At 39.8% G+C, this 27926-nt stretch overlaps 3 protein-coding genes across 6 annotated transcripts; 2 read left to right on the top strand and 1 right to left on the bottom strand.

Annotated features, from left to right (window-relative positions):
• Positions 1 to 11387, bottom strand: LOC115043215 (S-adenosylhomocysteine hydrolase-like protein 1). Its single transcript, XM_029501481.1, has 17 exons — positions 10935 to 11387; positions 8445 to 8556; positions 8067 to 8210; positions 7835 to 7935; positions 7520 to 7622; positions 6857 to 6951; positions 6530 to 6636; positions 6339 to 6455; positions 5702 to 5765; positions 3673 to 3761; positions 3324 to 3394; positions 3068 to 3162; positions 2821 to 2919; positions 2617 to 2685; positions 2161 to 2239; positions 1715 to 1835; positions 1 to 1478 (listed from the first exon to the last, which is right to left on the bottom strand). Exons 1-17 carry the CDS (start codon positions 11112 to 11114, stop codon positions 1472 to 1474), a joined length of 1653 nt encoding a protein of 550 aa, XP_029357341.1. The 5' UTR covers positions 11115 to 11387; the 3' UTR covers positions 1 to 1471.
• Positions 11388 to 13848: 2461 nt separating this feature from the next.
• Positions 13849 to 18261, top strand: srsf3b (serine and arginine rich splicing factor 3b). 2 transcript variants are annotated; one of them, XR_003840729.1, is made up of 6 exons: positions 13849 to 13981; positions 14647 to 14857; positions 14943 to 15083; positions 15651 to 16099; positions 17036 to 17074; positions 17309 to 17395. XR_003840729.1 is itself a non-coding variant. In XM_029501738.1 (6 exons), exons 2-6 carry the CDS (start codon positions 14655 to 14657, stop codon positions 17635 to 17637), a joined length of 498 nt encoding a protein of 165 aa, XP_029357598.1. In that variant the 5' UTR covers positions 13849 to 13981; positions 14647 to 14654; the 3' UTR covers positions 17638 to 18261. The 2 variants fall into 2 exon arrangements, 1 of the variants encoding a protein (XP_029357598.1); XM_029501738.1 differs by lacking the exon at positions 15651 to 16099 and adding an exon at positions 17610 to 18261.
• Positions 18262 to 21456: 3195 nt separating this feature from the next.
• Positions 21457 to 27509, top strand: cdkn1a (cyclin dependent kinase inhibitor 1A). Of its 3 annotated transcripts, none has more exons than XM_029502658.1 (3): positions 21457 to 21480; positions 25324 to 25780; positions 25873 to 27509. In XM_029502658.1, exons 2-3 carry the CDS (start codon positions 25333 to 25335, stop codon positions 25926 to 25928), a joined length of 504 nt encoding a protein of 167 aa, XP_029358518.1. In that variant the 5' UTR covers positions 21457 to 21480; positions 25324 to 25332; the 3' UTR covers positions 25929 to 27509. The 3 variants fall into 3 exon arrangements, with proteins under 3 accessions (XP_029358518.1, XP_029358517.1, XP_029358516.1); XM_029502657.1 differs by lacking the exon at positions 21457 to 21480 and adding an exon at positions 22523 to 22729; XM_029502656.1 differs by lacking the exon at positions 21457 to 21480 and adding an exon at positions 24800 to 24877.
• Positions 27510 to 27926: the final 417 nt, after the last annotated feature.

Below are 27926 nucleotides of genomic sequence, written 5' to 3'. Positions count from 1 at the left end.
TCCATGTCTAGTCCCAGAGCATTTAAGGACTTATGTTTATTTTTCTGTTAAAATCTTAAATGGAAAAACATCCTCCAGAGAGAAGACCAAAGTCCTCTAACAAACTGAGTGTTGCAATTCAGCATAAACCATTATTAGTTCACCAGGCGCAGTAGGATATACAGTAAAAACATACTGTATATAACAATGCGCATTTAACAAGACATACATAGTTGTAGTAGTCATAAATCATAGCTGTAGATCACAGATGTCATAGATCATAGATTATCAAAACATACAAAGATATTTTTTATTTCTACGTTTAAGAGCTATATTGTATTATAACTGAGATTGGACATGGATACAAAGATCAGAAAGGGCAGATGTAGTAAAAATATATTTACAGATAATTTGTCATATTTGAATGCCCTGAGGTACTGATGCTATTTATACTGAAACCTCAAAAATGGGTTAGGGTCAAAAATAAATGCCAAGCTCTCCTAATATGTTTGTCAAAATCAAAAATTGCTCAAACTCTTATTTACCTGCTACTACGGATGTCAGTATATTTATTTTGTCTCTTGTGGATGGAATGTATTAAGCAAATGAATGCTGCCACATCAAACAGAAACTAAAACTATTTTAAAGCTGCAGTGAGCTTTTTTTTTTTTTTTTTTTTTTACCCCTAGGGGTAAAAAGACACAACACAATCCCAGATACGTAATATTGATTTACAATCAGGTAATCAAGGTCTTATGGCTCATTTGTAAGCAAATAATTGCCCACTTTAACATACTGTGACATCAAATATGTCAAATTTACTGCCACCTGATAAATTTAGATCCAGTGTTCACTGGTCTTGTAGCTGACTTGGTCCATCTAGTCGGGAGAAAAATGTTTGACTCAAATCACAAGTCAAGAGTTAACATTGGCTAATTGTCCTTTTTTTAGTTAAGTAATACTTGTCTGAGCTGCAAATGGTACAATATGTTGGTAAGAAACTAGACAAAGTTAGAGGATGAAATACTTTGAGGATTTTGCATTTCATGTGATGACATGAAGGAATTTAATATAATGTTTGTCAAAACCTTTGTTTACTGTAGGTTTAATTGATTGTACAAATTAACATTTATATTCACTACAACTATAACCTTTTTCTGTTACTCTCATTTGGCACAGTATATTGACATACATTTCCATATTTATTTGAATTCTAAAGAGCTTTGGAGTCAGCAGGTAATAAACAGAAAATAAAAAGCAAGTCTAAGTGCTGTAGTGACACTGACTTAATAGTCAACTTGATGCTTTGTTCTTCATTTGTAGGAAGCAGCAAGTGAAACAAACTTACTGTGGTTAGTGAAATAAAACTAAATATCAGCTGTGAATTCCGTGGAGGGTATAAAATATGAGATACATAAATATTTTTGTTTGCTTGAAAGATAAGTAATATTGGGTAACATCCACACGGTGCTGAAGGTGGTTCTCTTGCAAATTAGTACCTATGAAAAAAATAAAGAAAATAAAAATGTTAACAATTAGTGTTTATCATTTTAAATGTGTTTTTGTGTGTTTGTGAAGAGCTTAAAAAAATCCATTGGTTATGTACAAATAAACAATGGCATGTTGCAGCTATTCCAGTTTGCAAGGGATATCATTAAGAATAATTATTTAACGAAGAAAAAAAATAATCTTTTTGTTCATGAATAAAATCAGTATCGGGTTGGTAGACCTGTACCTGTAGTAGTTTGGTTTAAAAGGCCCATTCTTGTTGAGGCCCAGGTATTTTGCCTGCTCATCACTGAGCTCTGTCAGGTGAGCATCAAAAGTGGCCAAATGGAGACTGGCAACGTATTCATCTGAAATACACAAATATAGTTAAATAAGAAAGAGATGCATACACAAGGCTCAAGAGAAGAAGTCAACTTACGTGTGTTGGGTAAGACTATATTTCTCCCAAGTCACAACTTTATGATAAGAGACAACCACCACAGTCTGCATGATTAAGTTCCTACATCCTACATCTTAAACTTGTAACTTGTAATCTAATTAACGAATCGAATTAACATGCAAGGCAGACTGAGGTAGAAATTAATTGAGTGTTACTACCACATGAACTGTTACTCACTGAACTTAAAATACATATATATACCACAGGTCATTGTTAAGCATTTATGTCCTCACCCATCTTCTTGGGAAGCAAATAAACATCCTGCTTGTATCGTCCCTCTGGAGCATTGTACAACTCTATAAGGGCCAAGGCCTGAAATCAGATATCAATAAATAATGCTGTAGAAACTGACGCACACTACAAACTTGCAATAAATGAAACAGTGAACTTCTGACTATAGAGCAATGATAGCACATATAAGAAAAAATGCAGCATGTGGCTGAAAGTGTACGTGATGTTTCATTATGTCTTTTATATTAAGGAATGTATTTTATGTTACTGAGCTTTGGCTTAGATATTTCCTGTTGCTGTCTTTTGATTTATAATTACTGATGACATTTCCAGGTCACAGCATCAGGTTGATTCAAAATAATTTCTCCAATTAGAAGCACTCGTGGTGAACTAGATATACTGCTATATACAGTGAGCCTACTCTGTCATTAGCTACGAACAACATCAACATGAGTTACCTGAGTGGTGGCTGTGATGGACAAGACAAAGGTGGGGACAGTGGAGCAGCTGAGATTGAGGAGACGTCCCTGTGGAAGGAAACGTATCATAGAGAATAGCAAACCAAAATTTTATTGTCTTTAAGTATTGGTGCTGAAACATAATCAAATTTCATATTATTAATAAATGTGTTATTCTGCTAGATTACAAGCACAGACAGTCACCTCAGCTAGAAGTATAACTCTCTTGCCATCAGGCCAGATAACATGGTCCACCTGAGAACGCACTCTCTCCCAGGTCAGTTCAGGGGTCCGAAGACTTGCCTGAAAGAGACCACACAGTCAGTCGCCCTCACATTGTCTATGATCATTTAACACAATATGAGTGATCTGTCTTAAAAACAAACTGCAGGAACTACAAAATGCAGGATAGATTTTACATGAAAATATTCCATTCCAAACACTAGTTTACCACATCAATCTCAGTGTTGGAGTGTCCCATGTTGCAGACGATTGAGCCATTTTTCATTCGGTCCAGCTGATCTCTGGTAACTACGTTCTTGTTCCCTACAATTGGACACAGTCATTAATCTTGTTTAGTATTTTAAAAGTTGAACTACAGTGAACTACTGTATGTAAATATGCTATTGGTCAAAGAGCTATAAAATATTCCAGAATCAATGCATCCCATGTCTGTAGTTACACCACAATGGCTGAAGTCAAGTTACCAGTGCAAGTGATGATGACATCAACCTGGCGAATGACCTCATTCAGCTTGACCACCCTGAATCCATCCATACTATTCAAACACACACAAGAGAAAGAAGAGGTTCAATGGTCACCTCAGCAGGGACAGTGACAGACAGCAAATTCTCTATGATTTATTCACTAGCAGAGAGCCGCCCAGCAGAGTGGTCTATATATAGTTGACCTTTTTTTTTTCGATTATCAACAAAACATAGCCTCTGGCGAAATTGAGCAAATGTACTCTATTGATATCCCGACTGTTGTTAGCTGTATTTTTGCATGTCAATACATTCAACATGCAGATCATCCCAGTTCTTGTTTCCTCCTCACCAGGCCTGCAGGGCACAGATGGGATCAATCTCAGTAACATAGACAATGGCTCCCAAAGCTTTCAAAGCAGCACAACAACCTTTTCCCACCTGCAAAGACACAATAATAATATATAAATATATAATAATACAATACTATACTGTATGAGTGGCAAAGTCACAGATTCTGATTAACCATACCTTAATCATGACTATAAAAGTCACCCATATATGAATTTAAACATAAACCACCTTAGCACACAACTAGGCTCTGACAAGTGTGTTCATCTCAATGACCTGCACAGATGGATTCTTGGAAATCATCGAGTCAACACAGCCAGAGAAATATATACTGCCCTGTAAATCTTTTTTTCAATTATTTATTTTAATAAGATTACACTTATCAGTGCAGGGCTTAAATTAAGAAAAAAATCCTGAGCCTGAATTTTTTGCCGAAGGGGGTGCAATAGTAAACTATTTAATTCTTATTCTAAATACAAAATAGGAAACAAATAACCAAACTGCTTGTCGTCTCTGCCCCTCTCTTCTTATTTTTAGTCCTTTGTCTGTTGTCTGGCTTCATAAACTTATTCTCCATCATCTCCATCAGTGACTTTGATAAAAAAAAAAAAAAACTCCGGCTTGGATGCTGTGTTCACTAAAACTCTGAATCGAGAGTTCTGTATGACAACTTGGAAATTTCTGACTTCCGATATCATAGCGTTCACACAACAGGTCAACTTGGGGAGGAGAAAAAACACATTTGGCATATTGCCATCGTTTGCTGGACGCTAAATGTGTGCAGCAGCCATTTATATTAATTTTGGAAGCAGTAATTCCCGCGAATGACAATTTAGAGCAAATTTTTCCCAAGTTGTTCAGAATGCAGCATCACCTACTACTGGATTCTCCCAGACCACACCCCCTACTTTTGATTGGCTGAGGTGAACAGAGTACACAACTTCACTACTTCAGTAAAAGTACAGAAACTCCTTGTCAAATAATACTCCAACACAAGTTAAAGTAGCTTTGTCAAGATATTACTAAAGGAAAAGTACAAAAGTATTTGCTGAGTTTGGTAGCTCCATCAGAAAGGAAGACACAGAGAGGAGAGGGCTTCAGCTGCTGTCAGGTCACAGAGACAGTGGGGGGGATTTATTTATCCGACAAAGATAATGGCCGCAAATTTAGAAGAAGTACTCCACCGCTTCAGACACAGCAACACACACAAAGACTGGGACGTGACTCGTTGTTAATGGTTTTTTGGGGGTTTTTTTGTGCAGAGAGACAGACCTGTATTCAGCTGTGACTGATGAGGAGTTGGACCTTGTTGTTGTCAGTGATGTCCACAGAAGACATCCAAACTCTGGATACAAGCTAATGCGTGTTCAGGTAATAATACGGCCACAATGTATTATGAAGAAGGAGACAATCGTTAATAATCCAGGTAGGATGAGGATTATACATCGTGGCCATATTCTTACCTGGAGCACACACAGAGGTGTGTGTGTTACAAAAACAATTACCATTAAAAACAATGAACAGTAATGTTGGACTAGAGATGTTAATGTTAAAGTGGCGAGTAATTAGAGCATCAATAGAAATGTAGTGGAGTAAAAAAGACAATATTTTTCCTTCAAATGTAGTGAAGTGAAGTGAAAAATAATGAAATAATAATGTAAATTATGTAATATTAATGTACATAGGTAAAGTACAGATACTCAAAAAATGTACTTAAGTACAGTACTCAAGTAAATTTACTTTGTTACTGTCCACCTCTGCTGACCGGCTTGTGATCTTAGTTTGGTTGAGAGGGAAAGCTGTTACTCTCATTTAGACGAACTCAACAGGTTTGTTTTTTTAATGTTGATCTTTTTTAATCGCAGTCCAACTACACTCGCAGCAGATCCCGCACGGTGCCGGAGTACTTTAATCCCTGATCAGTGTTATGAGTCCCTGGACTGTATTGTGTGCATTCTGAAAAATGGAATACACTGAAGGTTTTCATGACTGATTATTTTTGAGAGATAACGTTATACTTAGTATCTCACCTCGCCGTAGCCACATACGACCACCTGTTTCCCTCCAAACATGACATCTGTGGTTCTTTTCAAGCTAGAGAGGTTTGGGACATGAAGTTAGCACATTTTGCTGAAGTGGAAAAACTGCCATCTGTATGTTTTTATTTCTAAAATCTGGCACAAATTTACATAGTTTTTGGAATAAATGCCTTTCCTTTTCACAAAATAAATGTAAATGGCCCGATGGTGCTGATATTTAACAGAACATAACTCTTGCAACAAGACCTTTGTAAACTTTACAGATAATTAATCACCTACATTGCTGAAATCCCCAGTGCAGAGCTATGGCCATGTTGTTAAAGAGTTTAATATCATTCATATTTTACCTTGGTGATATTTAACAGCCGTGCTATTTAGGAGTAAAATTAGCTGCAATGAAAACAGTGTTTCTTGGCTTTGTTCACACTCTTCAGTTGAACAGTGACCCTCATATCAACAGTTTTTAAATGCTAAGCTCCTGTTTACTTATTTTCAGAGCATCTAGAAGTGTCTTGTTGAATGCCTTTCAACCCACTCAACTCACAGCAAATCTGTCCAATTAACAAACTGTACCAATGCTTAAACATAAATTGTACTTCTTGAGCAAACAATGCAGCAATTTACTCACCCATCCAGGATTGACTCCCGGCAGCAGTACAGGTTGTCAAACTTCTGCTTTGTCACAGAGTCGTTTACGTTCATCGCTGGCACACACAGTTTTCCGGCCTTGGACAGTTGATACAATCTTGAGAAGAAGAAATGTTTCACTTTTTTTCTAATTCAAATGTGTAAGTATTCAATATATATTCAATAAATTACCTGTGAACCCCAGTGACACTTTCCTCTACGATGCCCCTGATCTTCTTGAATACATTGGGGTATTTCTTGTACACCCAGTGTGTCAAGTCTCCTCCATCATCAAGGATCTGATAGGTGAGCAGAAATAGTTAATGTTTGTAAAGAGACAATGTTGTAGCATGAAAAGTCCAGCCAGTCTAGACAAATAAATCATATCACATATATATTATAGTCACATGTCACTCAATTCTTATAAAATAAAGGGACAGAAAAGGGGGTAGTAGCCTGACAAAGGTTAAAAATAAATAAATAAATCAATAAATCAATAAATAAAACTGTTCCACATACCATGTTAGGCTGCCAACCCTCAGTATTGACACAGCGATCAATGCACCACCAAAAGTCATCCTCAGATTCCCCCTTCCAGGCAAACACAGCCACACCTAACAGATTGTGTAATATTTTCAACATTTTAAAATTAACAATATCATTATTGATCTTGGTTGCCCAGTCCAGACCAATGAAAACATCCCCTTTGTCTTTCAGACAGAAACTAAAGAGACTACAGTTCTACACTGCCATTAAAGAAATACTTTCAAAGCCTCAAATGTGACAGTGAATGAGGCTAAATTTAATATTCACTAAATCGTATTTCTGAAATGGCATTTAGGACAGCTCAAGAGAAATTATATGAAAGTCAGTATTTCATTGAAAAGCGAGAGACCTTCGAAAAAAAATCACCTCTCTGACCTCCACCAGCACTGAGTGACTGCTTATTGTGTAGTAACCTTCTCAGCTTGTGAGATCATTAAAGGTCTGCTGTGGAAATTTAGTGCATACTTAAACCATTGCACAGCAACCACAGATAAAAGGCTCATGTAGTGCTGTTCATTCACTAAAGGACAAATTCCTATAATTTATCACTGGCATTCAGGGGATTTCAAGTAAGACGTGTAAAATGGTGTTGTATAACTTGAAAAATATACATTCTCTACCATCTCTAGGGCTCACCTGTCTCTGACAAGGCAGCAGCCACTTCATTTTGTGTAGAATATATGTTACAGGCAGTCCAGCGGCACTGAGCCCCGAGGGCTACCAGAGTCTCAATCAGCACCTGACAAGACAAAAGTGCATGAAGAAGAAAATAGTCAGAGAAGAGCTATTCAAAAAAATACTTAAGATTAATATTATAATGAACCTTGGTATGAATTAAAAAAAAAAAAACCCTTATAACCCTTATTTAAAATAATCTACTCCTGATTAAGAGGCACTCAGTGTGCAGCCTGTGCTTAGTCATTGAAGCTCAAATTCAGAGAGATAGCTTACAGCAGTCTGGGCAGTGATATGAGTGCAGCCCACAATCTTGGCACCTGCCAGTGGTTTCTCACTCTGTGCTCGTTTCCTGAGTGAGATCAGTGCTGACATATCTGAAAACAGGAAAGGTAGTGTATTGACTGGATGCTTGGTGCAAATATAATGAGGCATAATAGATGTCTTGTAGATTACTGAGACAAATTTCTATGAAATGGTGTCATAAGTACATCCTCTGTCTTTTTACCTTGTTCTGCGATCTCTATTTCACGTCTGCCAAATTCAGCCTGTTTGATGTTCTTGACACAGAAGTCACTGCTGCCCTTGGAGTTGACCTGTGTTTTGTCCCGTGGTGAAGTCTCATCGTCAGAGCTATCTGTATAAGACGCAGCTGTAAAGAAAATAGAGTTTTCAAAGAACTCAGCAAACGTCACTAGTGGGAAAACAGATAATTACATTGTTTTTATGTGTATTTGAAAAAGAGGGTAATGTTATTTTATTATTTTCTCATTAAGAATCTAAAATGTGATGAGGACTAGAAGCTTCAACATTATCAAACTACAAGATTTTTGAGAACTCAAAAATGAAAATAGACACGTGTCTGAGTCCAGCTGCCTCTCCTTACCAGAGCTGTAGCTGTCTGTGGATGACTGAGAGATGGAGCGGGACAAGGAGCGACGACCCGTCTTGGTGGGAAACCTGCTGAACTCCTGCTTGTCCTCTACAAACTGAATTTGCTAAAACAAACAAGAGCACAGTTTATTCAACTCTTCAAGGCAGAGATTAAATAGCTATAAAATGCAAAGAAATTTGCTATTTTAAAGCTTTTATGGTTTAGCTGAAGTTTGGAAAGTGTGAAAGCTTTAAAGGAAAAAACACTTTTTCTTTGCACTCCTGTTTACATAGCTTTTGTCTTAACTTGATTTGGATGGAGTGAATCTAACTTGCTAAAAGCACCTTTGCAACATGATAATCCTGCTTCTGTGTCCAAACGAGCAGTTAATCAACACTCAGGCAAAACTAGCACAGTGTGTGTCTGTAATAGGAAGGAACGTATACACTAGGTGTGTACCTGGCTTATGCTGTGTCAACGAATTTATTATCCCAGTAGTCAAAAGAGAGGCAATTTTGTCAACGAGGACTTTGTATGTATCAAAGCAACAGGAGACAGTGAGAAAAATCGTCTTGGAGCTGTAATTTTATCTTCTCCCATGCTAGTGAATCCAGGTATGGTAGAGCTCTACAATCTGTTTTCATTTTCTTTAGCATGTTGGGTTAGATAGAACTGCTTTTGTCTTACCCAAAAAAAAAAAAAAAAAAAAGACTTAAATAATCAGAGCGTGGGTTGATTGGATTAGACCTTAACAACTACAGACCTGTGTTAGTGAGATGTCTTTAATGTCACTCAGGCACATTATCTTCCTATTTGAATAGGAGCCAGCTCAGTTTCTGGTTTCTGGGTTGAGAACTGGTTCAGAAAGCCCTCCACATACCAGTGAAAATAACCAAGCAACAAAGAACAATGTGAATCTGTTTTCTTGAGATTAAGGTGACAAGACACCACATATTTCCTCCTGGAAAGGATATTGTGGGTTTCAAGCTCTAAGAGCCTGTCTGATAGTGAATTGTGGTTCTCTTAAATTCACCTATGAGAGAGCTCAGTTAAAGAGTTTATTTATTCACTGCATTACAAAGTGGGTGGGTGGTATTGAGGTATTATAACAAAGTCATAACCACTGTTGATTGGGATAGATGTGGAAGTTGGAAGTAGTCCAGGTTTTATTTTTTGCCGTCAGTTGGCATACATTGTCCTATGCTGGTTGTTGTGGTGGGTTTTAACTTTGGTTTTATAAACTTTAAATGTAAAAGACATATTTTCTTTCCTATTTTACCCTCAAAGAGATTACTGAAAAAAAATATGATTCAAAGGGAAACATAACCATCTCACAAAAACAGGTGCCACACCAAACCCAATTGCTCACCATTATCACCCCACGGACTGAAAACATGTAACATAAACCAAACATTTCTGTGAAATAAGGTTAATATTTTCCTCTCAGCCTTAAGCCTGGATCACAAAGGGCATGAACTGGATTAGCACAGCTACAGTCAACATGGTAAAGAGCACATAAATAAAGGAAAATAACCAATACTATTATGTTGCATACATTAATTAACATCTACAGTAGTCACACTCATGAACCATACAATAAATGACTAAATAAATAAATAAATAAATGACAAAATAATGACTGCAAGAATATTAAGTTCCTCCCAAAAACAGAATGAGGGTGTGAAAGTTTAACTAGGTTAGGACTAGTAAACTATCAAGCATTTGACTGAGTGTTACAGACCGATGATCATACCATAACACAACATTATACACACACAAAGTAAAAAGTGATTTTTAAGAAACTGGTTGTCCACACCGGCATCAATGAGGCATGCAAATACTTACACCAAAGAATTCAAGATACAAACCTCTTCCTTGCCCCATAATGGAGGAGTCAGATGACAACCTAATTTTCTAAGTGTTGCATGGAACAAATCTTCTCACCTTAAGGAGGATATATTGTCAATTCATCAATTTAGGCGCAAAGATCTGGTTGCATGGCAACACAGATTGAGTGTCAGTCAGTTTGGTTAGTTTCCATGAAAATTCACATAGCTATTAAAACTGACGGCTGAAAGAATTAGAGATCAAGCAAGTATAAATGATTCCAGTTAATCCAGAGGAGCCAGATGAATTGGAGATGTTGAAAAAGATGATTGTCATTTGGAAATGTGGTTAAAATGTAAGATGTGAAATGCAGATATTGACAATCACCGAATCCGTCAAATGCATAAAAAAAATATGTTACTATTAACTATTGAGCTTCGCAGTGTAGGTTTAATGAATGGCAGTAAAGTGTGGACTGTAACGTTAGTACAGGCTGTCGGCTGTAAAAGTATTTCCTGGGATACAACTGCATGCATGCGCAGGTTGCATCCTCGTAAGTGCAACGCCATGCACAGCATCGGTCACTTTACACACAGTGTGCACATTTCTGAGGCTGAATATCGGCCCACGGTGTTTTTCCGACACGCAGAGCTCCGTCCCGCTGCAGACTCTTACCTTTTTCACCGGTTTGTGAGTGGGCACGGCGCTGAAAGCGGACGACAGCTCTCCCATGTTCATTTCGCTGTTCTTGCTCACTGTCATGGCTGAATATTTCTCCGCTACGTTCTCGCTCTCCTTCGCCTCCTTACTCGCCTGCTTCATCTCCAGCTTGGTCTCCCCGGTCGGCTCTGACATGCTGACGGTGGATGTGTGTCCTTACCTGGGCACAAGTACAGCCTCCGCTAAGCCTCCCCTGGTGGTACCGTCTGAAGCTAATCGCTGCTAGCTCACTTTCTCCGCAGCAAGGAGAGGGGGAGGCGCTTTCAAAAATGAGCCTTAGTTATTAAAAAGACAAACACAGCTGCAGGGATTAATATCTGAGAGTGGATGATCTACCGCTGACGAACATCGTCACATTATGTGTCCGGTCGGTTCAGTTCCTGCTGGCTGAGCTGTCACCTGCCTGAGTGGGCGGAGAGGGCGTGGTCTTCAGCGTGATACGTTCCCGGACCGTCGGATAATGTTTGAGAGGATGTGGTGTCCGCTCACGCAGGGGAAGTAATCAAGATATATTTGACTTATATACAATTTGGGATACAATTAATTTTATCTCCTTTTTTTTTTTTTTTTTTATCAAATATTTTTTATCGAAAAAATACTTGCTTACTATTGTACAAGACTGGCACGATTGTGCCGAATCAAAACTGACAATTCCCAGTTGTTGAAAATGTAACCTTAAACTCTCAGGAATCTTCATCCAGTACGCATGCGCCGTTTTACTGTTGAAGCTTGCGAGATTTACACCACTGACACTCCGAAATGGCTCATGTTGCAACACAACTATTACTGTTACTCTATAAATATTTTACCGTCTTGTGTTTATGTGTGTGTGATATTCAAAGAAAATTGCTGCCAAGTCCAATTTTGCACTCTTACACACTGAGCCTCAAAAGCACCTCTGTGAAATTTTAAAGGAGTGAAGAGCATGGAGAATTGATGTGTCGTTCATGAACGATTCGTTCATTTTGAATTATTCTTTTGTATGATTCGGGAGTCATCTCAGTGGGTGATTCGTTCTTTTTTCCCTGGTCCGCCCACAGCACAACCACCACAGGCCGGACCCCTCACAGAACATAGAGCAACGAACAGGTCTTTCTGTCGCATATTCTCCGTGTAGGAATGGCTGATTCATTCACGACTCATAAAAGAGGTTTCTGGGTTCTAAATCTCTCATCCACTTGTCTCATGGCTGCTGCACAGGCTCAGTGTAGAAATTAGTGATTAGTTCACCAATCTGTGAGGGGATCCAGTCTCTGGGGGTCAGTCTGGTCTAGTCTCTGTTCGTGGAGGTGGGTCCCGGTGTAGTCTCTAAGCTCTGTAGACGGTCAGTCAGCGTGTTATCAGACTCATATCATAATTTATCCATCTCGTGCTGTAGCTCCAGGGAATCAAACCTGCCATCTTCTTATTGTAGGGCAACAGGCCTAACCATCGTGCTGCTCAAGGCACACGGCACAAAACTGGTAGATCAGCATTCTGTACCACCATCTGTATTTTTCATTTACACACATACAGGTGCAATATTATATTATTTTAAATATCATGTTATAAATAGATATCTACTTTATTTATCCTGATGGAACTTCACTTCACTTCACTTCACTTCACTTCACTTCAATGTGCTTTGATTCCCAACATGAAGACAAACAGCTCATTTTTGTAGAGATCAGATGATGAAAGGTTCACAAACACAAAATAGATATGAGATATTGTGCTAAAACAGCTGGTTAATATCCACACAGCTCCACGTTAGGGGATCACGGAAGCGGCAGAAAACTGGAATTTGAATATTTGATTTCTGACACAACCTTGGATATTTCCTGAACCTAGCGTGGACCTCACTCTGTTAAACAAAAAACATAAACATAAGGAATTAAATCTACAACTGCAGTTAATAAAGGATTATATAGGAAATAAATACAGTGATCACATTCAAATATATACAGATGCATCAAAGAATTTGGACAGCAGAGTGGTTATTTCATTTGTAGTTCAAGAATTTAACATTAAAGGATCCAGGAGAATCAGTGATGAGGTATCAGTATATAGAGGAGAGATGATGGCACTGTTAGTGGCAGTCCAGTGGGTTGAAGAGGTGAGACCTGGGAGGACAGTAGTGTTCTCTGACTCCAGCTCTTCTCTGATCAGCATGAAATACGTACAATCAGACAGCCGAAAAGATATATTACTGGAAATTCAGCAAACATTATTCAGAATCCAAATGATGGGACTGAATATAACACTAGTGTGGATACCTGTTCATATAGGAATAACAGGAAATGAAACAGCTGACAGGTGGGCAAAAGAAGGAACAAGAAACAATCACATTGACATTCAAGTTCCATTAAGTAAAAGCCAAATGAAAACCAAAATTAAGCATAAGTTAAAAGAAAGGTGGCAAAAGCAACGAGAAGAAGAAAGAACAGGCAATTGGTTTTATAGAATTCAAAGAAGTGTTAGAATTACAAGAGAGACAGCAAGATCCCGCAGAGGAAACAATAATAACAAGGTTAAGATTTGGTCATTCAGGACTTAACAGCACACTGTATAAAATAGAAATGTGACTATTGCGATCAGTAGGAAACAGAAGAACATGCCATAATGTACTGTACAAAGTAAACTCAAGAAGAAGAAGAAGAAGAAGGAGAAGAAAAAGAAGAAGAAGCAGAAGAAGAAGCAGAAGAAGAAGCAGACGCAGAAGCAGAAAAAGAAGAAGAAGAAGAAGAAGAAGCAGACGCAGAAGCAGAAGAAGAAGAAGAAAAGAAAAAAAAAAAGAAGAAGAAGAAGAAGAAGAAGAAGAAGTAGACGCAGAAGCAGAAGAAGAAGAAGAAAAAAAAAAAAGAAGAAGAAGAAGAAGACAGCTGCTGACTCCGCCCCGGACAGCACCTTCCTGCTCACTGGCTGGACGAACGTGTTTTCCGCTCGCCATTTTCCTTCGACGCCCGAAGAGCTGAGCAGGCAGAGGAGCGCGGAAAGATTTGCTGTGAATTTCTACAAACACGGTAAAGCCTGAATTAAATTAACCAAAGTGCGTATTTATGAAAGTTCTTAAAGTAACCACGGTCGAGTGGATTAATGGTTTCTGTCGTGTGATTTCTCTGGGTAGTACATGAATGCGGACTGTACAGGCCTCTGGAAGGCGACAGCCATTTTAGCTGTTCCTAACCAGCAAACGTTACGTGGTTTTATGACCTTTCTGTCAAATCTGCAACATATTTTACATGTACATAAAGGCAAGGGCCACTGATTCAAATGAAATGTTGTTTTGGCATCTTTATGAGTATACTTTAATCAACATGTTTAGTTTTTTTCCGTCTAAATCCATTTAGCTTAGCGTTTTTGTGACGCTAACGTGACCGTAGGCTGCCATTCAGAAAGGAGGCCACAGAATTTATTACAAATATAGACAAGCCAGATTTGTTTCCGTACCCTTTCAATGCAATGATTTAGTGACTGGATATTGTCCGGTGGAAAAAAGCCTTTTTTGACGTTATTTTGGATGGTACGTTACAGAAAATGTATGTTACACTTTCGTAGAATTGACACCACATGTTCATTAAATTTTGCCCAGAAGTGCAGGGGATAATCTTGGGTGCTTTGTTTTTCGAGTTGCAGAAAAGTAATTGAAGTGAAGATGTAATAATACTCTCTGCCTTTTGTTTCGCAGATCTCGTCATGCACCGTGACTGTCCTCTTGACTGCAAGGTCTATGTTGGAAATTTAGGCAACAATGGAAACAAGACGGAGCTAGAGAGAGCATTTGGCTACTATGGTCCCCTTCGCAGCGTGTGGGTGGCCAGGAACCCCCCAGGCTTTGCCTTTGTAGAATTTGAAGACCCCAGAGATGCAATTGATGCAGTGCGTGAGCTTGATGGAAGGTATGAGTTGCTCTAATCTTCTGTTACAGTTGCCTAAAAATGAGAAGTGGGACAGTTGTTAATGTTAATGCTGACTGTTTTGCAGGACATTGTGTGGTTGTCGAGTAAGAGTAGAGCTGTCCAACGGTGAGAAACGCAGCCGCACCCGGGGCGCTCCCCCTTCATGGAGCAGGCGACCGCGAGACAGAGATGACTACAGGCGTCGTAGCCCGCCACCCAGACGAAGGTGACCCACGTGATGTTGTTTGACAGTGGCTACTAGAGAAAACACTTAATATAACTTAAATCAATAATCTTTCTTTGGCTTAATGAATCCACTCTTACCCGCAGTATATTTCCTGGTAATGGCTCAAGTTTGCAGCCTAGACATTTCTACAGTTTTTAATCTTTTCTGCTGATTATGCATTTGTGACTGTCTAAAGCTTGCAATTTCATCTTCATTGACATTGGTCTTTTTATGCACAGAACCAAACAAATAGACATTCACAAACAAATGAGATACAATATGAGAATATGGCATTATAATAAGCCCAATATGCATCTGAAAATTTGGCCTGCAGAATTTTGTGTACATTTTTTTTTTTTGTACACACAGAGGGATTTTCTGTATCATAACATTTAAAATCGAGAAATGGGATTATGAAATGGGATTAGACAATTCCTGTGTTGGAAGAAGTTTAGTCTGTTTAACATAATGGGGGAATGAAAGTGCCAAATGTGATGCTTTTTATCCTTTTGTTTGAGGATGCTTTTTATTTTTCATCTATATTAATAAGAATGAAACCCGTTGCAGAGCCACCACCATGCCTCTTCTCACCACCCTCAGAGTCAATCAACTAGTCCTCTTTCAGCATCATGTGACTGCTGACCATCGTGCCCCACTCAGCTTGGCTGGTGCTGTCACATGACCCAGGCATGGCCAGTCGTCAGGTTGCACCAGTCCATTGGTTCCTCAGCATGCCGTTCTCAGCCTCCTCTTCCTTCAACCTTAACCCAAACGGCAGCGGCCCACCTCACATTCCCGACCAATCAGCGTATTGCGTTTCCAAATGTCTACAACCTACCAGCAGCAGCCTTCGGCTAACCAATTAAAGCAGGAAAAAAGCCACAGTCAACCCCCATCTGCCTGCCACCTAATCACCTTGCAGCATCTGGCCAGTCCTATTCAGCCAATTCTACCTACCCGGCCGACAGTCTGCCTCCCTTTCGTCATATCTAGCTTGTTGAAAACCAAAAATACTAGTAAGTTTTCCTGCTTCATTCAGTACACTGCTGATTAAAGTTTTGCAAGTGAAGGGACAGCTGGTTTGAAAAGGTTGTTTTGTTTTGTTTTTTTTTTTGTTTGTTTTTTTGTTTGTTTAAAAAAAAAAAAGTCTATCATTATGTCCTCAACCATGACTTTAATTCCTAGTTTCAAATGGGAATGATCCAACACCAAATATCTGGAAGTTCAAGTTTCCAGAAATTTCGATTATAGATAATCTTGTGGTATGTCTTGGGGCTCTGAGCAGAAAGATAAAATCTCACAAATCAAAATCCTCAAACCCCCCTCCCCCCAAAAAAAAAATATCAAAACTTTCTGTGCTGTGTGGTTGGTTTAAACAGATTTTATTGGACTTTCTTACTAGTCTCTATTTTTCTTACATTCTCCGTTGAAGTGCAGTGGACCAGTTGCATACAGATGGTGGTCTGTGTGTGTCTTTGTCTTCCCACACTAGAGCCAGTCCACAGTGCAGCGTTAGATCCTCTGACCCAAAACAATGTTGCTGGTTAGCACACTTTGGTTTTGACATAAGCTTCAAAGCTCAGACACCACAACAAATCTTATATTAATGATATAACACATCCAAGTTTGCCACTTCATGTTATACATAAAATGTAATTCACACTGGTGACTAAAGGTGCATGTGATTCTGTGGGGTAGGTGAGGGGTGATTCCTAAGCATCTGCCATCTCTATGTGCTAGGTCCATTGCCAGTGACTTACATTTTCTTATTAAAATAACTTGTGGGGGAAACGCCCAGGTCTTTTATTTCCATTTTGAGGCACCAAGATAGACAAACAGCTGTGTTGAAGGAGTCCCATGTAAGAAAGGGGTGAAAGTAGTGTAGAGCTCTGAGCTCTACGGGTGTTCAGTACATGTATCTGTTTTTTAATTCTTATATTTTTCCTGCGCAGATCCCCACGCAGGAGGAGCTTCAGCCGCAGTCGTAGCAGGTGTGTAAACTGAGGTTTTCCTCCCCATCCAGTTCTATATATTATATATATTCATAATATATTATGAACATGAGAAAATCTTTGGAATGTGTGTAGATACAACACTTGAAAATTTAAACACAGCCTGAGTATATTGATTTGTATGTTGTGTCTTAAGGATTGTAAGAATATCCTTAAAAGTGAGTCACACTTCAATTGCAATTTTTACCTAATGGGATGGTTTGGATTTTGCAGGTCTTTCTCTAGAGACAGGAGGAGGGAGAGGTCCCTTTCCCGGGACAGGAACCACAAACCTTCAAGGTCCTTCTCTCGATCAAGGAGGTACCAATTTGGTCTCAAGACTTATTTCAGTGTTACTTTTATTTGCATAATGTAAAGTGAAGCCATATTATTCTGATACGATCTGTTTAGGATTCTTAAGAACACTATGCTGAGAGTAATGCTCATAACATCAACAGTTAAGTCTTCTTTGGACTGCAGTTTGATCAGTAATTCTGACTGGCTTTAATGTTTACTTTTTTCTTCTCTCCTTCAGCCGCTCCAGGTCCAATGACAGAAAATAGAACGCCTATCAGGTGTAACGGTTGTACAGGCTTTGCTGTTCATGGACTTCAACTTGGCCATTTGGTCTTTTTTTTGTTTTGTTTTTGTTTTTGTTTTTTTTTTTTTTTACACAATCAAGCATTTTAGTGTTCCTCCCCTTTTTGTGTTGTTGTGGTAATTTTCTGATGCTTTTGTCGGGGTGTGTACAGGAGTGATGCCTCCTCCTGTTTCTGTTTCCTGTGCTGAAACAGTTTTACCACCCAACATTCCAGTTCACCAGTCCATCTCTTAATAGCTTCATTTCTTTTGTAATGAATGTACTGTGTAGACATAGTGTGAGTTGATCCTCAATTTTGTTGTGTAAAAGCCAGCAGTTTTTTAAGGAAGGACTTGGATGAGGTGTAATTAAGGCCCTTCTTTCGGTTGTCTGTAAAGCCAGCCTTTTTTCAATATGTTACTTTCTTCATACTGAAGGTTTCCATCTGTAATTGGTTGGTAATTTGTAATAAAGGAACCCTGCTTCAAGATGGAAGTGACAGCGTTTTTTACAGGGTTAATTAGCACAAGTCTTTGAAGGCTTCTGTTATTTTCTTGTGTTTGATACTCTGTGAATGGTCTCAATTAAAAATTACTGGTTTACAAAATCCTATATTGTGTTTCTTGAATGGCATGACCTTTTTTCTACCTAGTCTCTTTCCCACAAGAGGGCACTCCTACAGCATTAGCAAGTGTCTGCCAGAAGCTCACACCACTTTACTTTTTTTTTTTTTTTTTTGGATCCATGGTAATGTCACTGAGTAGTGCAGTTGAGATTATACCTTGAAATTTTCCAAATGTTGTCCAACTATTTCATATCATCTACCTGCTGGATGATTGTGTAACTCGTTTTTTTTGGTTTGGGGTTCACGTAAAAGCACTTTGCATCAACCAAGGGTTGGTGGGTTATGTGTGTGGGGGTTTTTGTTGTTTTTTTTTTTTTTTTGGGGGGGGGGGTTGAATATTTAAAGATTTAAAAAATGTAAAAATTGCGACGATCCACAAATTGAAACAAAGGTACATTTATGGGGGTTCATACAATTTTTACTAAACAAAGTTTGGTTGTTAATCGTGTGATTTGAATACATACAATACTATGTAAGATTTACCGGTCAGTGAAATAGTTTAATTGATAGTTGATAAGTACTAGAACTAAAATATAGTAAGAGTGAGATGGACGGAGGATGTCCGGGTTGTTTGTGAAGTCAAAGGAAAGCAGAATAACCTGAGTTCACTCCCAGTCTGTCCCCTTAACTTCCCTCCGTTCCTGTCGTACACGGACTCCGGTGTGAGGTTATGTAATCCGGAGTTTAACCCTTGGACCAGGATGGATAAGCGATAAGCCATCCAAATAATGGGGTCCTTGTACTGCCGATAAACTTACGTATGTGTGTGAAGAGTCTGTTAAAGGTTTAGGATCCACGTATCACCATTACACGGATATAAATTATAGTTTCAAGTATAATTCACCTTGAAGTGTATATTTTGTTTTGTTTGTTTCTCCAGGATGTCTAGTATAACAATACAAACTTTACATGTCTCCTTATGGTAGTTCACAGCTGTGGCTCTTTTCTGCTTCCCACAGATTTTTTTTTTTTCTTTATGTCACCCATATCTCTCCTCTGCTCCCCCACCATCCAATCCTCTCTTCGGTCACACCCCGCACAGACCCGCGGCTGCACATTCACGCACACAGTCCACGTGAACCGGCACAACACTGGGCCGCCGGCCTCTCAAATCTGCGCGCGCTTTTCCACGAGTTACTCAAGTCCCCGTGACGTCACAGGCAGCATGATTCACGGTGTCCATGGAGACGGCTCTCACAGACTGCGGGAACCTGCGGGACCTCACCCAGAGTCCTCCCGCTGTTATGTAACCGAGCCGGGCCCACGGAGCCTCCGGCTTACTTTAGATCAGCCGGACAGGAGACAACAGAGCAACAATGGAGTCAGTTTAATCTGGTGCCTGTAGCTCCAAAATTAGGATGTGCCAATGTTTCTTCCACTGGCTTGATGCTATTGTAAAGAACCCCGCCCCTTTTTTGTAATGAATGAAATGAAACGGGCATTCGAAGAACTAAATCTGGTCTCTAAGAAACTCGATCACAGTTTACATTTCTAAGAATCATTTCAACTCTCATATTTGTCCCTACCGCCAGCATTCACTTAGCATAGCCTAGCATCAAGTACTGAGAGTCTCTGTAATTATTATTATTATTATTTTACCAAACTTTGGTTCAGGTCGTCCAGTTCGAGCAGTGGATGATTTTGTAACTATGAAAATAATAATAATAACAGCAGCAAGTATTTAATCTTCCCAGACTTGAATGCATTCAAATAAATGTGAGGGCATATTTTGGGGAACTGGTCTGTCTACAGCATGAGTATGCTCTTAGAGTCCTGCCATTACAATTAAAGTCATATCAGCCCTTATTTGGACATCATGCATGTATGCTGTAGCGAAAACCTCCAATATATCATCTCCCACTTCTCCTTAACCCTTTATACAGTCAGAGCACGGTCACGCTCTGCAGTAGTGATAGCTATGGGACTGTACTCATGTTAACTGTAAATCAAAATCGCGTCAAGTTTGGATGCAGAAAAAAATATTTGTGCTTAAAAGTGTTTAATTACTATTAAACTGCAACACAGTCTTTCTAATAAACACAGTCCACCGGGCAATAATCACATTAATATCTTTTCTATAATTATTTTTCTCATTACTGCTGGCAGTTATACTGTATGAAGCCTATATATTTACACATCAGTGTTGTGTAGACTTTGTAGTATGTAAAATGTCAAGCATTAAGGATGTTATATAACCATAGATGCAGGCATTAAAATGTGTCAACAAATATTTAACTAAGTGGTCATTGGTTTTTGCGGTTCACCTCGTTTGGGACCGTTTATGACGTACAACCTTTCACAAAAGCTGCGGAACAAAAGCCTGAATAAGATGACACATAATGAATATGTGACTCTGCACTCTGCAGCTGCCTCAGAGCTGAGAGATAATAAAGTGTCTACTCAGCTGTACAAATGTAGAGCCTTTTGCTCTGGTCACACAACTTAGTCTTAGTCACATACACTATATGCATTCATTGTAGTCTCATATTTAGTTTGAACTTCATTAATTTCAGCACATATCACCACTAACTATAGTCTTACTGTGGATGTATGTGTTCCAAGTGTGGGTACACTTTGCTGATACTCGACAAAGGACACAGTGTGTGTGGTGCCTATCAGTTTGGGCCTATAACACTGTATCCTACAGTTGGGGCTCTTGTTGTCGTCGTGCTGGGAACTAGGTTGGAGGGCACGGTCATGGAGCTGGAAAACAGGAGGGGTTGTCTCCCAGATGACTTGTTGCCGAGATAAACAAACCTAGCTCCCCTAACAGCAGGAACACTGGGTGGAACTGACTTTGCAGAACAATATGTAACTTGTGTGCAGCTTCCCAGGTCTGAAGTGGTTTATGGCAGAAACTTGTGGCTGGCATGTTGAGAGTTTTTATAAGGCTAGAGATCTGGGTTACAACTATCTGTGTGTCTGTGAATATGAGAGCAGGCTATTCTGGATTGCTTGATAATGTATAAATTAAATTGTCTAAATCTGAGGTATTGTTAGCATTCTTCATATAGTAACAGCTTTTTTCTTCCAAGTTGGTGAGTCACACTACTTATTATCTCAGTTTGACTCAGAAAATAGCAGGAAAAGGGCTGCTCATTCAGGGCAGCAAGAGGAGCACAAGGATCTGACTGCCTCCCTCTGAACTCCTCCAAGGTCAAGGATGGTCATTCATTGGAGTCAGTCATTCATTCCTCCCTAGTCATTATTCATGGACTCCCATGTGGAGGCTGAGTGAGCTCATCTGTAATATTGTAAAAATACTTTCACACCACATCTTGGGTAATTTTCTCTGCACCTTTTTTTTCCTGCCATGTATGCAGTACATGATGGGAGATATTGCTTGGTTACTGATTATTGGTTGTACATTTCTTTTCATGATGCGTTATGAGATACTGTGAGTCCACTCTATTAGATAGACGTTTGCAGATTCAGCCCCAGTCAGCCAGCGGCTCTGTCAGTTGTAAAGAGAAAGACATTGAGGTGGTGCAGACTTGTACATACCTATGTGTGCACTTAAACTGGACTGGTCCCTGATCACAGTTGTCATCGAGAATAGGCAGAGATGGCTGTTTTGGTGAATCTCAGATTTAACTTCTGTGTCGAAATGATGCACTTATTTTATCAAACAGTGGTGACAAGTGCCCTTTTTTATGCCATAGTTGGACAACAACACAAGGAAACCAGAAAAGCGGGAGAGCAAGGCCAGCTCCTGTGTTTGGCAGGAGTCTGGACTCATTCAGGAGGCCCCTGCTCCTAACCGCCATCAGCACCTCAGCCAAAGGCAGCAGATAATGGCATGGACTGCATATCAGCCAGGGAGGCATCAAAGAATCTAATTTCTCTATGAGATTAAAGGAGTATATATCTATTCTGCAAAACTTTTGGAGATAATTATGTGCAATAATTTCATGTTTCCTTCAGAGAAAAGCTTCGCAGATTGTGACACTGTGGCACTGTCTACATTTACACAGATGCAAAGGCTCTGGCGTTGGAGGACACACTCTTCTGTCAAGCTGCAGCAGGTTGGCAGTGTCTGTGCTGCGGACATGCGCAGGGAGGAGCTGCTGGTATTTCCTCCCAAACTTACTACACGTCCAGCCTTCACGTGTGCTCATGTGTTTACCGGGCCAAATCCACGTGTGCGAGCCGGCAGGCCCCGCCTCTGCGCGGTCCCCTCCCACCGGAGTTAATAAAAAGTTTAGACCGAGTCCGAGTCCGAAAGCTTTCTTGGAAGAAAAAGTTGAAGGAGTCCGTGGAAAGGCTGAAGTCGTGTTATAGGTCGGATCGAGGAGGGTTAAGTAACATCGGCCCCGGGGGGATTTTTCATGTCGGGCTGGATGTGAAGTTTGAAAACCGAAAAACAAGACGGAGGCAGATCGAAAAAGCAGCTTCATTCAACACGTTTGAATCGGGAGGACTTCGTGTCGGACCAGATTCGGCCCATAACGTGAGTACAATCACTCAACTTAAGATGTGTCCAGCCTTTGACAGCTTCTTTATTTTTCATTGATTTAGAAAGAGCTGTAGAAATCCCATGCCAGCTTTACTGCCGATATGGTCTACAAATACAGGATGAGTTTTCTGTATGACCTTAACAGTATTAATAATTATTAAAAACAAAACGCCATGATACATATATATTATTATCATATATTTCCAAGGCCTTCGGGTGACACGTTTACAGGACTAATCATTTCCATGATGTATTTGGCCCGGAAGCTGAAATAGTTCAGATATTAGACTCATTCCCATCCCCAGACGTGTTGGGTTATTTGGATTCATTTGGACTTGTTTGTGTGTGTGTTGTTGGGGAGGGCGGCCGGCCAGCCCAGTTTGACGGGTCGACACGAGCCCCAGCCTCACGTGCAGCGGGATAGTAAACTGGGCAGGGTCTGTGCCGGCTGTCCCGCCACCAGCCTTGAATCACTCCGCCCCGCCTCGCCAAGTCCCGCACGCTCTCTGACGTCGTATCCCGGGAAGGCGGGGGGGGGGGGGGGGGTCCCTGTAATGAAATTGCCTTCCCCCTTTTTTTCCATACACATTGATTTACGCAGAGGATTTCGGGATTTGGAGGAGTTGTTGTACTAAAATGATTTTCTGATTTATTCTGATACCCCCCCCCCCCCAGTACCACCTGATCTGAGGAGATGCAGGTCCTCTGTCCTCTGTTATGTAACAGTGGGTGTGGGAGGGATAGTTGAGCCCATGAATGATCATCCTTTCTGTGGTGGGAGTCTTGAAAATGAATGCAGTTAGAGATGTCCACTCATAGTGGTGTCATTGACTGGGATGTATGACTGTGAAGAGTCACCTGTTTGCTTGTTTTTTAGATTACTGGACTGCAATACATATAAACCAATAAAAGCCCACAGAATACTGTTTTAATATTTAAATAATAAACTCTTATCATTTTAAGTTCTAAAATAAGAAAAATATTCATTCTCGCCAAGGCAACTGCGTAACACACATTGTTTTTAAAATTTGTTTTTGTCATGCTTTCAAAGAAATCACAATTTACAAAAAATAACAATGAATCGTTTCAGGTTGAGTGATTGCAATTTGTGGGTATTTTTGGGAAATGTAGGTGTGTTTGTGTTGAGTAAAGAACTTGGCATTCCCCTTTTGACTGAATGAGCAGCATTTCCTGGAAGAGTGTTGCACTGCATTACCTCATTCTTGTCTGTTATGCTCTGCTGTGGCCTGTGGCAAAGGCCAAGTGAGAAGACGGAGCCTCGGCTGTCATATTTATACATGTTTATTAAATAAATCAGCGTGGATGGCTCTGTGGCATATTCTTTAAGCGCGCTAACTTAAAATCAGACTTTGGTGTAAAAGAAATTTTATTTGTGAGCGTGAGTCTTGATACTGATGATACTGGTATACATCTATTATATACTACTATTCTAACGTACTATTAACAGAGTTGCTTCACTGTTTGCTCATCCATTAAGAATTGGAAAAGTTTCTGTACTCATGAAATGCCATCTACTTCATCAGCATTAACAATCACCATGATCCTCCTTTTATTTTATTACTCTCATTAAAATTCCTTTCCCTGTAGTATTTTAACTGCATAATTAAGGAATTCTGATTCAGGTTTCAGTTTATTGTTCTCTGAAAATGGAAATCTTGGGAATCCTGCCCAGCCCTTCCCGGATGACTAATCTAACTCATTATTCTCCAGAGACAGCGCCAATTCCTTTGTGCGTTTCTCTGGAAATAGCCTGTGAGTGCCATCCATATATATTCATTGGCAAATCACTCGTGTGATCTATAGATTTATTCCTCTGAAATCTCACAGTTTCATGAATGAAATATTCCTGCTCACTCAGATGGGTCTGTTGATCTGACCAGCTGTAGATGGTCTGCCACTGCCACCTAGTGTTGACTCTGTGTGTCCACAGTGAGGGATGACTCAGCCCGTTGTCTCTCCTTACATGTCTGCCTGAGATTATGTCCAGGCATGTACCACTGTTCTCACTGGGGCCCAGTGAGTCACTGGCTGCTCACTGTCTAGTTATAAAGGGCTCCGCAGTGACACCAGTGCAGATGCTCTGTAGTGCTCACTGAGGAAACCCGACCGATTAGAGTCATGGTAAGCTGAGTTTCTGCTTTTATACAGACTTGCAGTGTAGTTACTATACCGATGTGCACTTCTATAGTTACTGTTTTAGGAATGAGAGAGTACATTTAATTGATTGTTTTATTTGTTTCATAAGACAAAATACCAAGCTTGTCAAATATGATGATTTAAATCTTGTATTTGTCATGTATGATAGAAAATTGGTGATCTTTATGGTTGATTTATACAAACTGTTTTGATATTCTGGGCAGTGAGACGCTGTCATGGATATTATTTACCCTTTTACAGTCAAAGCAGCTTATTGAGATGACTTGTTAGTGAAAGTAATATTTGGTTGCGGTTCTGAAAATTCTGAAGCACCTTACTTTCTCATACGATGAGAACTGTCACCATCAGTGTCTCACCTGATCACTTGGGATGTCTAGCAGCAGTCTGATGTCTTTTCTGTTTTTTAACAGTGTAGAACGATGGCTACTCACAAGCGGATTCTGAGTGCCCTGGGGAATGGCCCTGCCCGACGAAACCTGTTCGGCCCAGTTGACAGGGAACAGCTGCAGGTGGAGTACCAGGCTGCCCTGCAGAAAGACCTGGAGGAGGCTTCACGGCGCTGGGGCTACGACTTCATCTCGGACAAGCCCTTGGAGAACAGTGATTTCCAATGGGAGGGCATCCCAGGCAACAAGGTGCCACTGCTCTACCGATCCTGTATGTTCAGCCTGGGACAGACAGGAGTCCAGAGTCCAGCAGAGGCAAAGGTAGATCCCTCCAAGGGAGGAAGGGTGGCGTCACCACACAGTGAGAAGGAGAACATCCCAGGTACACCCGAGAGACGTGCATTCAACCTGGAGAAACTGGAGAAAACACCAGAGCGAGGAGAGAGTACAGGGGTGAAGAGAAAACAGACTAACATCACAGGTATATATTTATATATTCAATAATCACTGTGTAGAGTTGCAATTGTGTTGCGGCGTTGCATGTGTTGATTTCTTGATTCTTTATCCCAACAGATTTCTATCAGGCCAAAAGAAGAGTGGTTTGGATGCCACGCAAATCCGGCGAGTGAATTTCACTGCAGCTTATCGCCAAGGTGCCAATCTTCCAACACAACCACACACTCAGGAATGCACTGTTCTGCACAGACTCAGCAGTCACTCTCCGGGAGGTCCTGCACCCTGTGAATCGTCTGAAGGGACCTCAGCCACATACGATTACTACAAGATAAATTAGGGTACTGTATTCACCCTGAGGGGGTTGGTGCTTTTCCGAGTGGTAAGAAGGGGACATTTGAGCAGAGAAGATTAACGGTAATCTCTGGAGTCAGTGGATTTACACTCATTTGGATCAAGGGTATGCCAAAGTGTGGGCAAAGTGACATTTCCTACCATACATTCCACCGTGCTGAAAACGCAGTCTCTCTCTGCTTTATGGAAACTTTATGCCTCTGACAGTACAGAGACATGAAGAATGAGCATATCATTTTTACTGTACACACTTGAAGCAGATGAGATGTTGGCCAACATGATTCTGTCGTTTATTCACATTAAAGAGCGTCTGCAACAAAAGTGCATTATGAATACAAATGGTAGACAATAGATGAAGCCCTTTGGCTCTTTTGTTCGAATCCACTGGTGTTTTTTTCTGCTATGTTCTGTCTTCATGTGTATTATCTGGGCAAGGAGTCTTTTTTTTATCTTCACAAGCACTTCCTGTCCTAGGTGTATTAAACTTTATATATCCAGCTGTACAATCATGTTTTTTTTACCATCCTGCACTTGTAGGAAAAGGCTTGAAAGTTTCTGCTATCCAGTATGTGCAGTTGCTTTGCTTAGATCATAAATGACAGAAGTGCCATCATGTCTTCCTCCATCCACTGTGCTAATTGATTTTCAAAGTAGATCGCCACGTTTGCCTTGACCTGACTCTGACATGTGTACAGCAACAGATAATTTAAGTTAGGAGTGTAGCATCATGTCTTTGGAGCACTTAAAAAACACTTATATTTAGGGTTATTCAGACAAATATCAGATATTTATCAATAGATTTTAATACAGTACTGTTAAGTAGCATATATGAAAAACACAATGCAGTATTGCACAAATATCTGATAGGTGGTTTATCCATAGCACCCAGTATCCAGTGCCTTTATGGCGTTTGTTTTTGTATTTGAAGCTCCAGAAAGGACAATCAAAATACAGCGTTCTCAGAAGCAAATGTATTATTTACTGAGCTAAAGCAATGTGTTTGACTCTTCTATTTGCATGCGTAGTGCAATTTAACAATGTGTTATCTGCCTCAAAACAAAGAGTATGTTTTTCACAACACTTATATATGTCCATGTTGGCAAATCCTGCTGCTATGGGTAATCTGAATGGATGTCAAATAAGGTCACTGTAATATAAATCCATATGAACTGACAGCCTTTAAAAGTTTGCCACTGTAAAAGCATAGTGAAGCAAATTCCAGCATTACCCCAAACAATGAATGCACTTCTGTTTCTAGATGCTTGTGCACAGGTCCTACATATTGTTTTTGGTTAAAAGCTGCAAATGAAAAGACCTATCCTTATTTATTGTGAGATACTATTCTGTGAGTTGATTTAGTTTTTGTTTAATTATTATAAGAATTACAAATTCCAATAAAATGTTGAAAATGAATGTCTTTGCTGTGTTGTTACTTTGGCTTTTCTCCTTTGAGTATTTGGGGAAAAGAAACTACATTAATAATGAGCAATTTCTGCTATACAGTTTTTCTTTCAAGTTGAAAATGAAAGTATGAGTCACCGTGTCTAAATGTAGTTGTAAGAGAAAACGGTGCCAACAGTTTTGGTTTCAGACCAGTCACGGATTGTAACATGGTGTCACAAGTGAAAGACTGCCTAAGAATTTTAAGCATTAATAAACCAAAGGCCCAACAGTTCACAAAGATTTGGTATAAAATATGGCATATGGAAGCAGATTTTATGAGTTTATGACGTGTTTGTTCTCAACAACCAACATTAAAACATCAAATGGGCCGGTGTGTTTGGGCAGAATACTGTTTGTCCCGCCGGTGGAGGTCAGAG

This window comes from Echeneis naucrates, chromosome 5 (genome assembly GCF_900963305.1).
Source record: "Echeneis naucrates chromosome 5, fEcheNa1.1, whole genome shotgun sequence".
Taxonomy (NCBI): Eukaryota; Metazoa; Chordata; class Actinopteri; order Carangiformes; family Echeneidae; genus Echeneis; species Echeneis naucrates.
The sequence above is the reverse complement of the archived record's forward strand: the minus strand, read 5'-3'. Positions and strand labels throughout refer to the sequence as shown.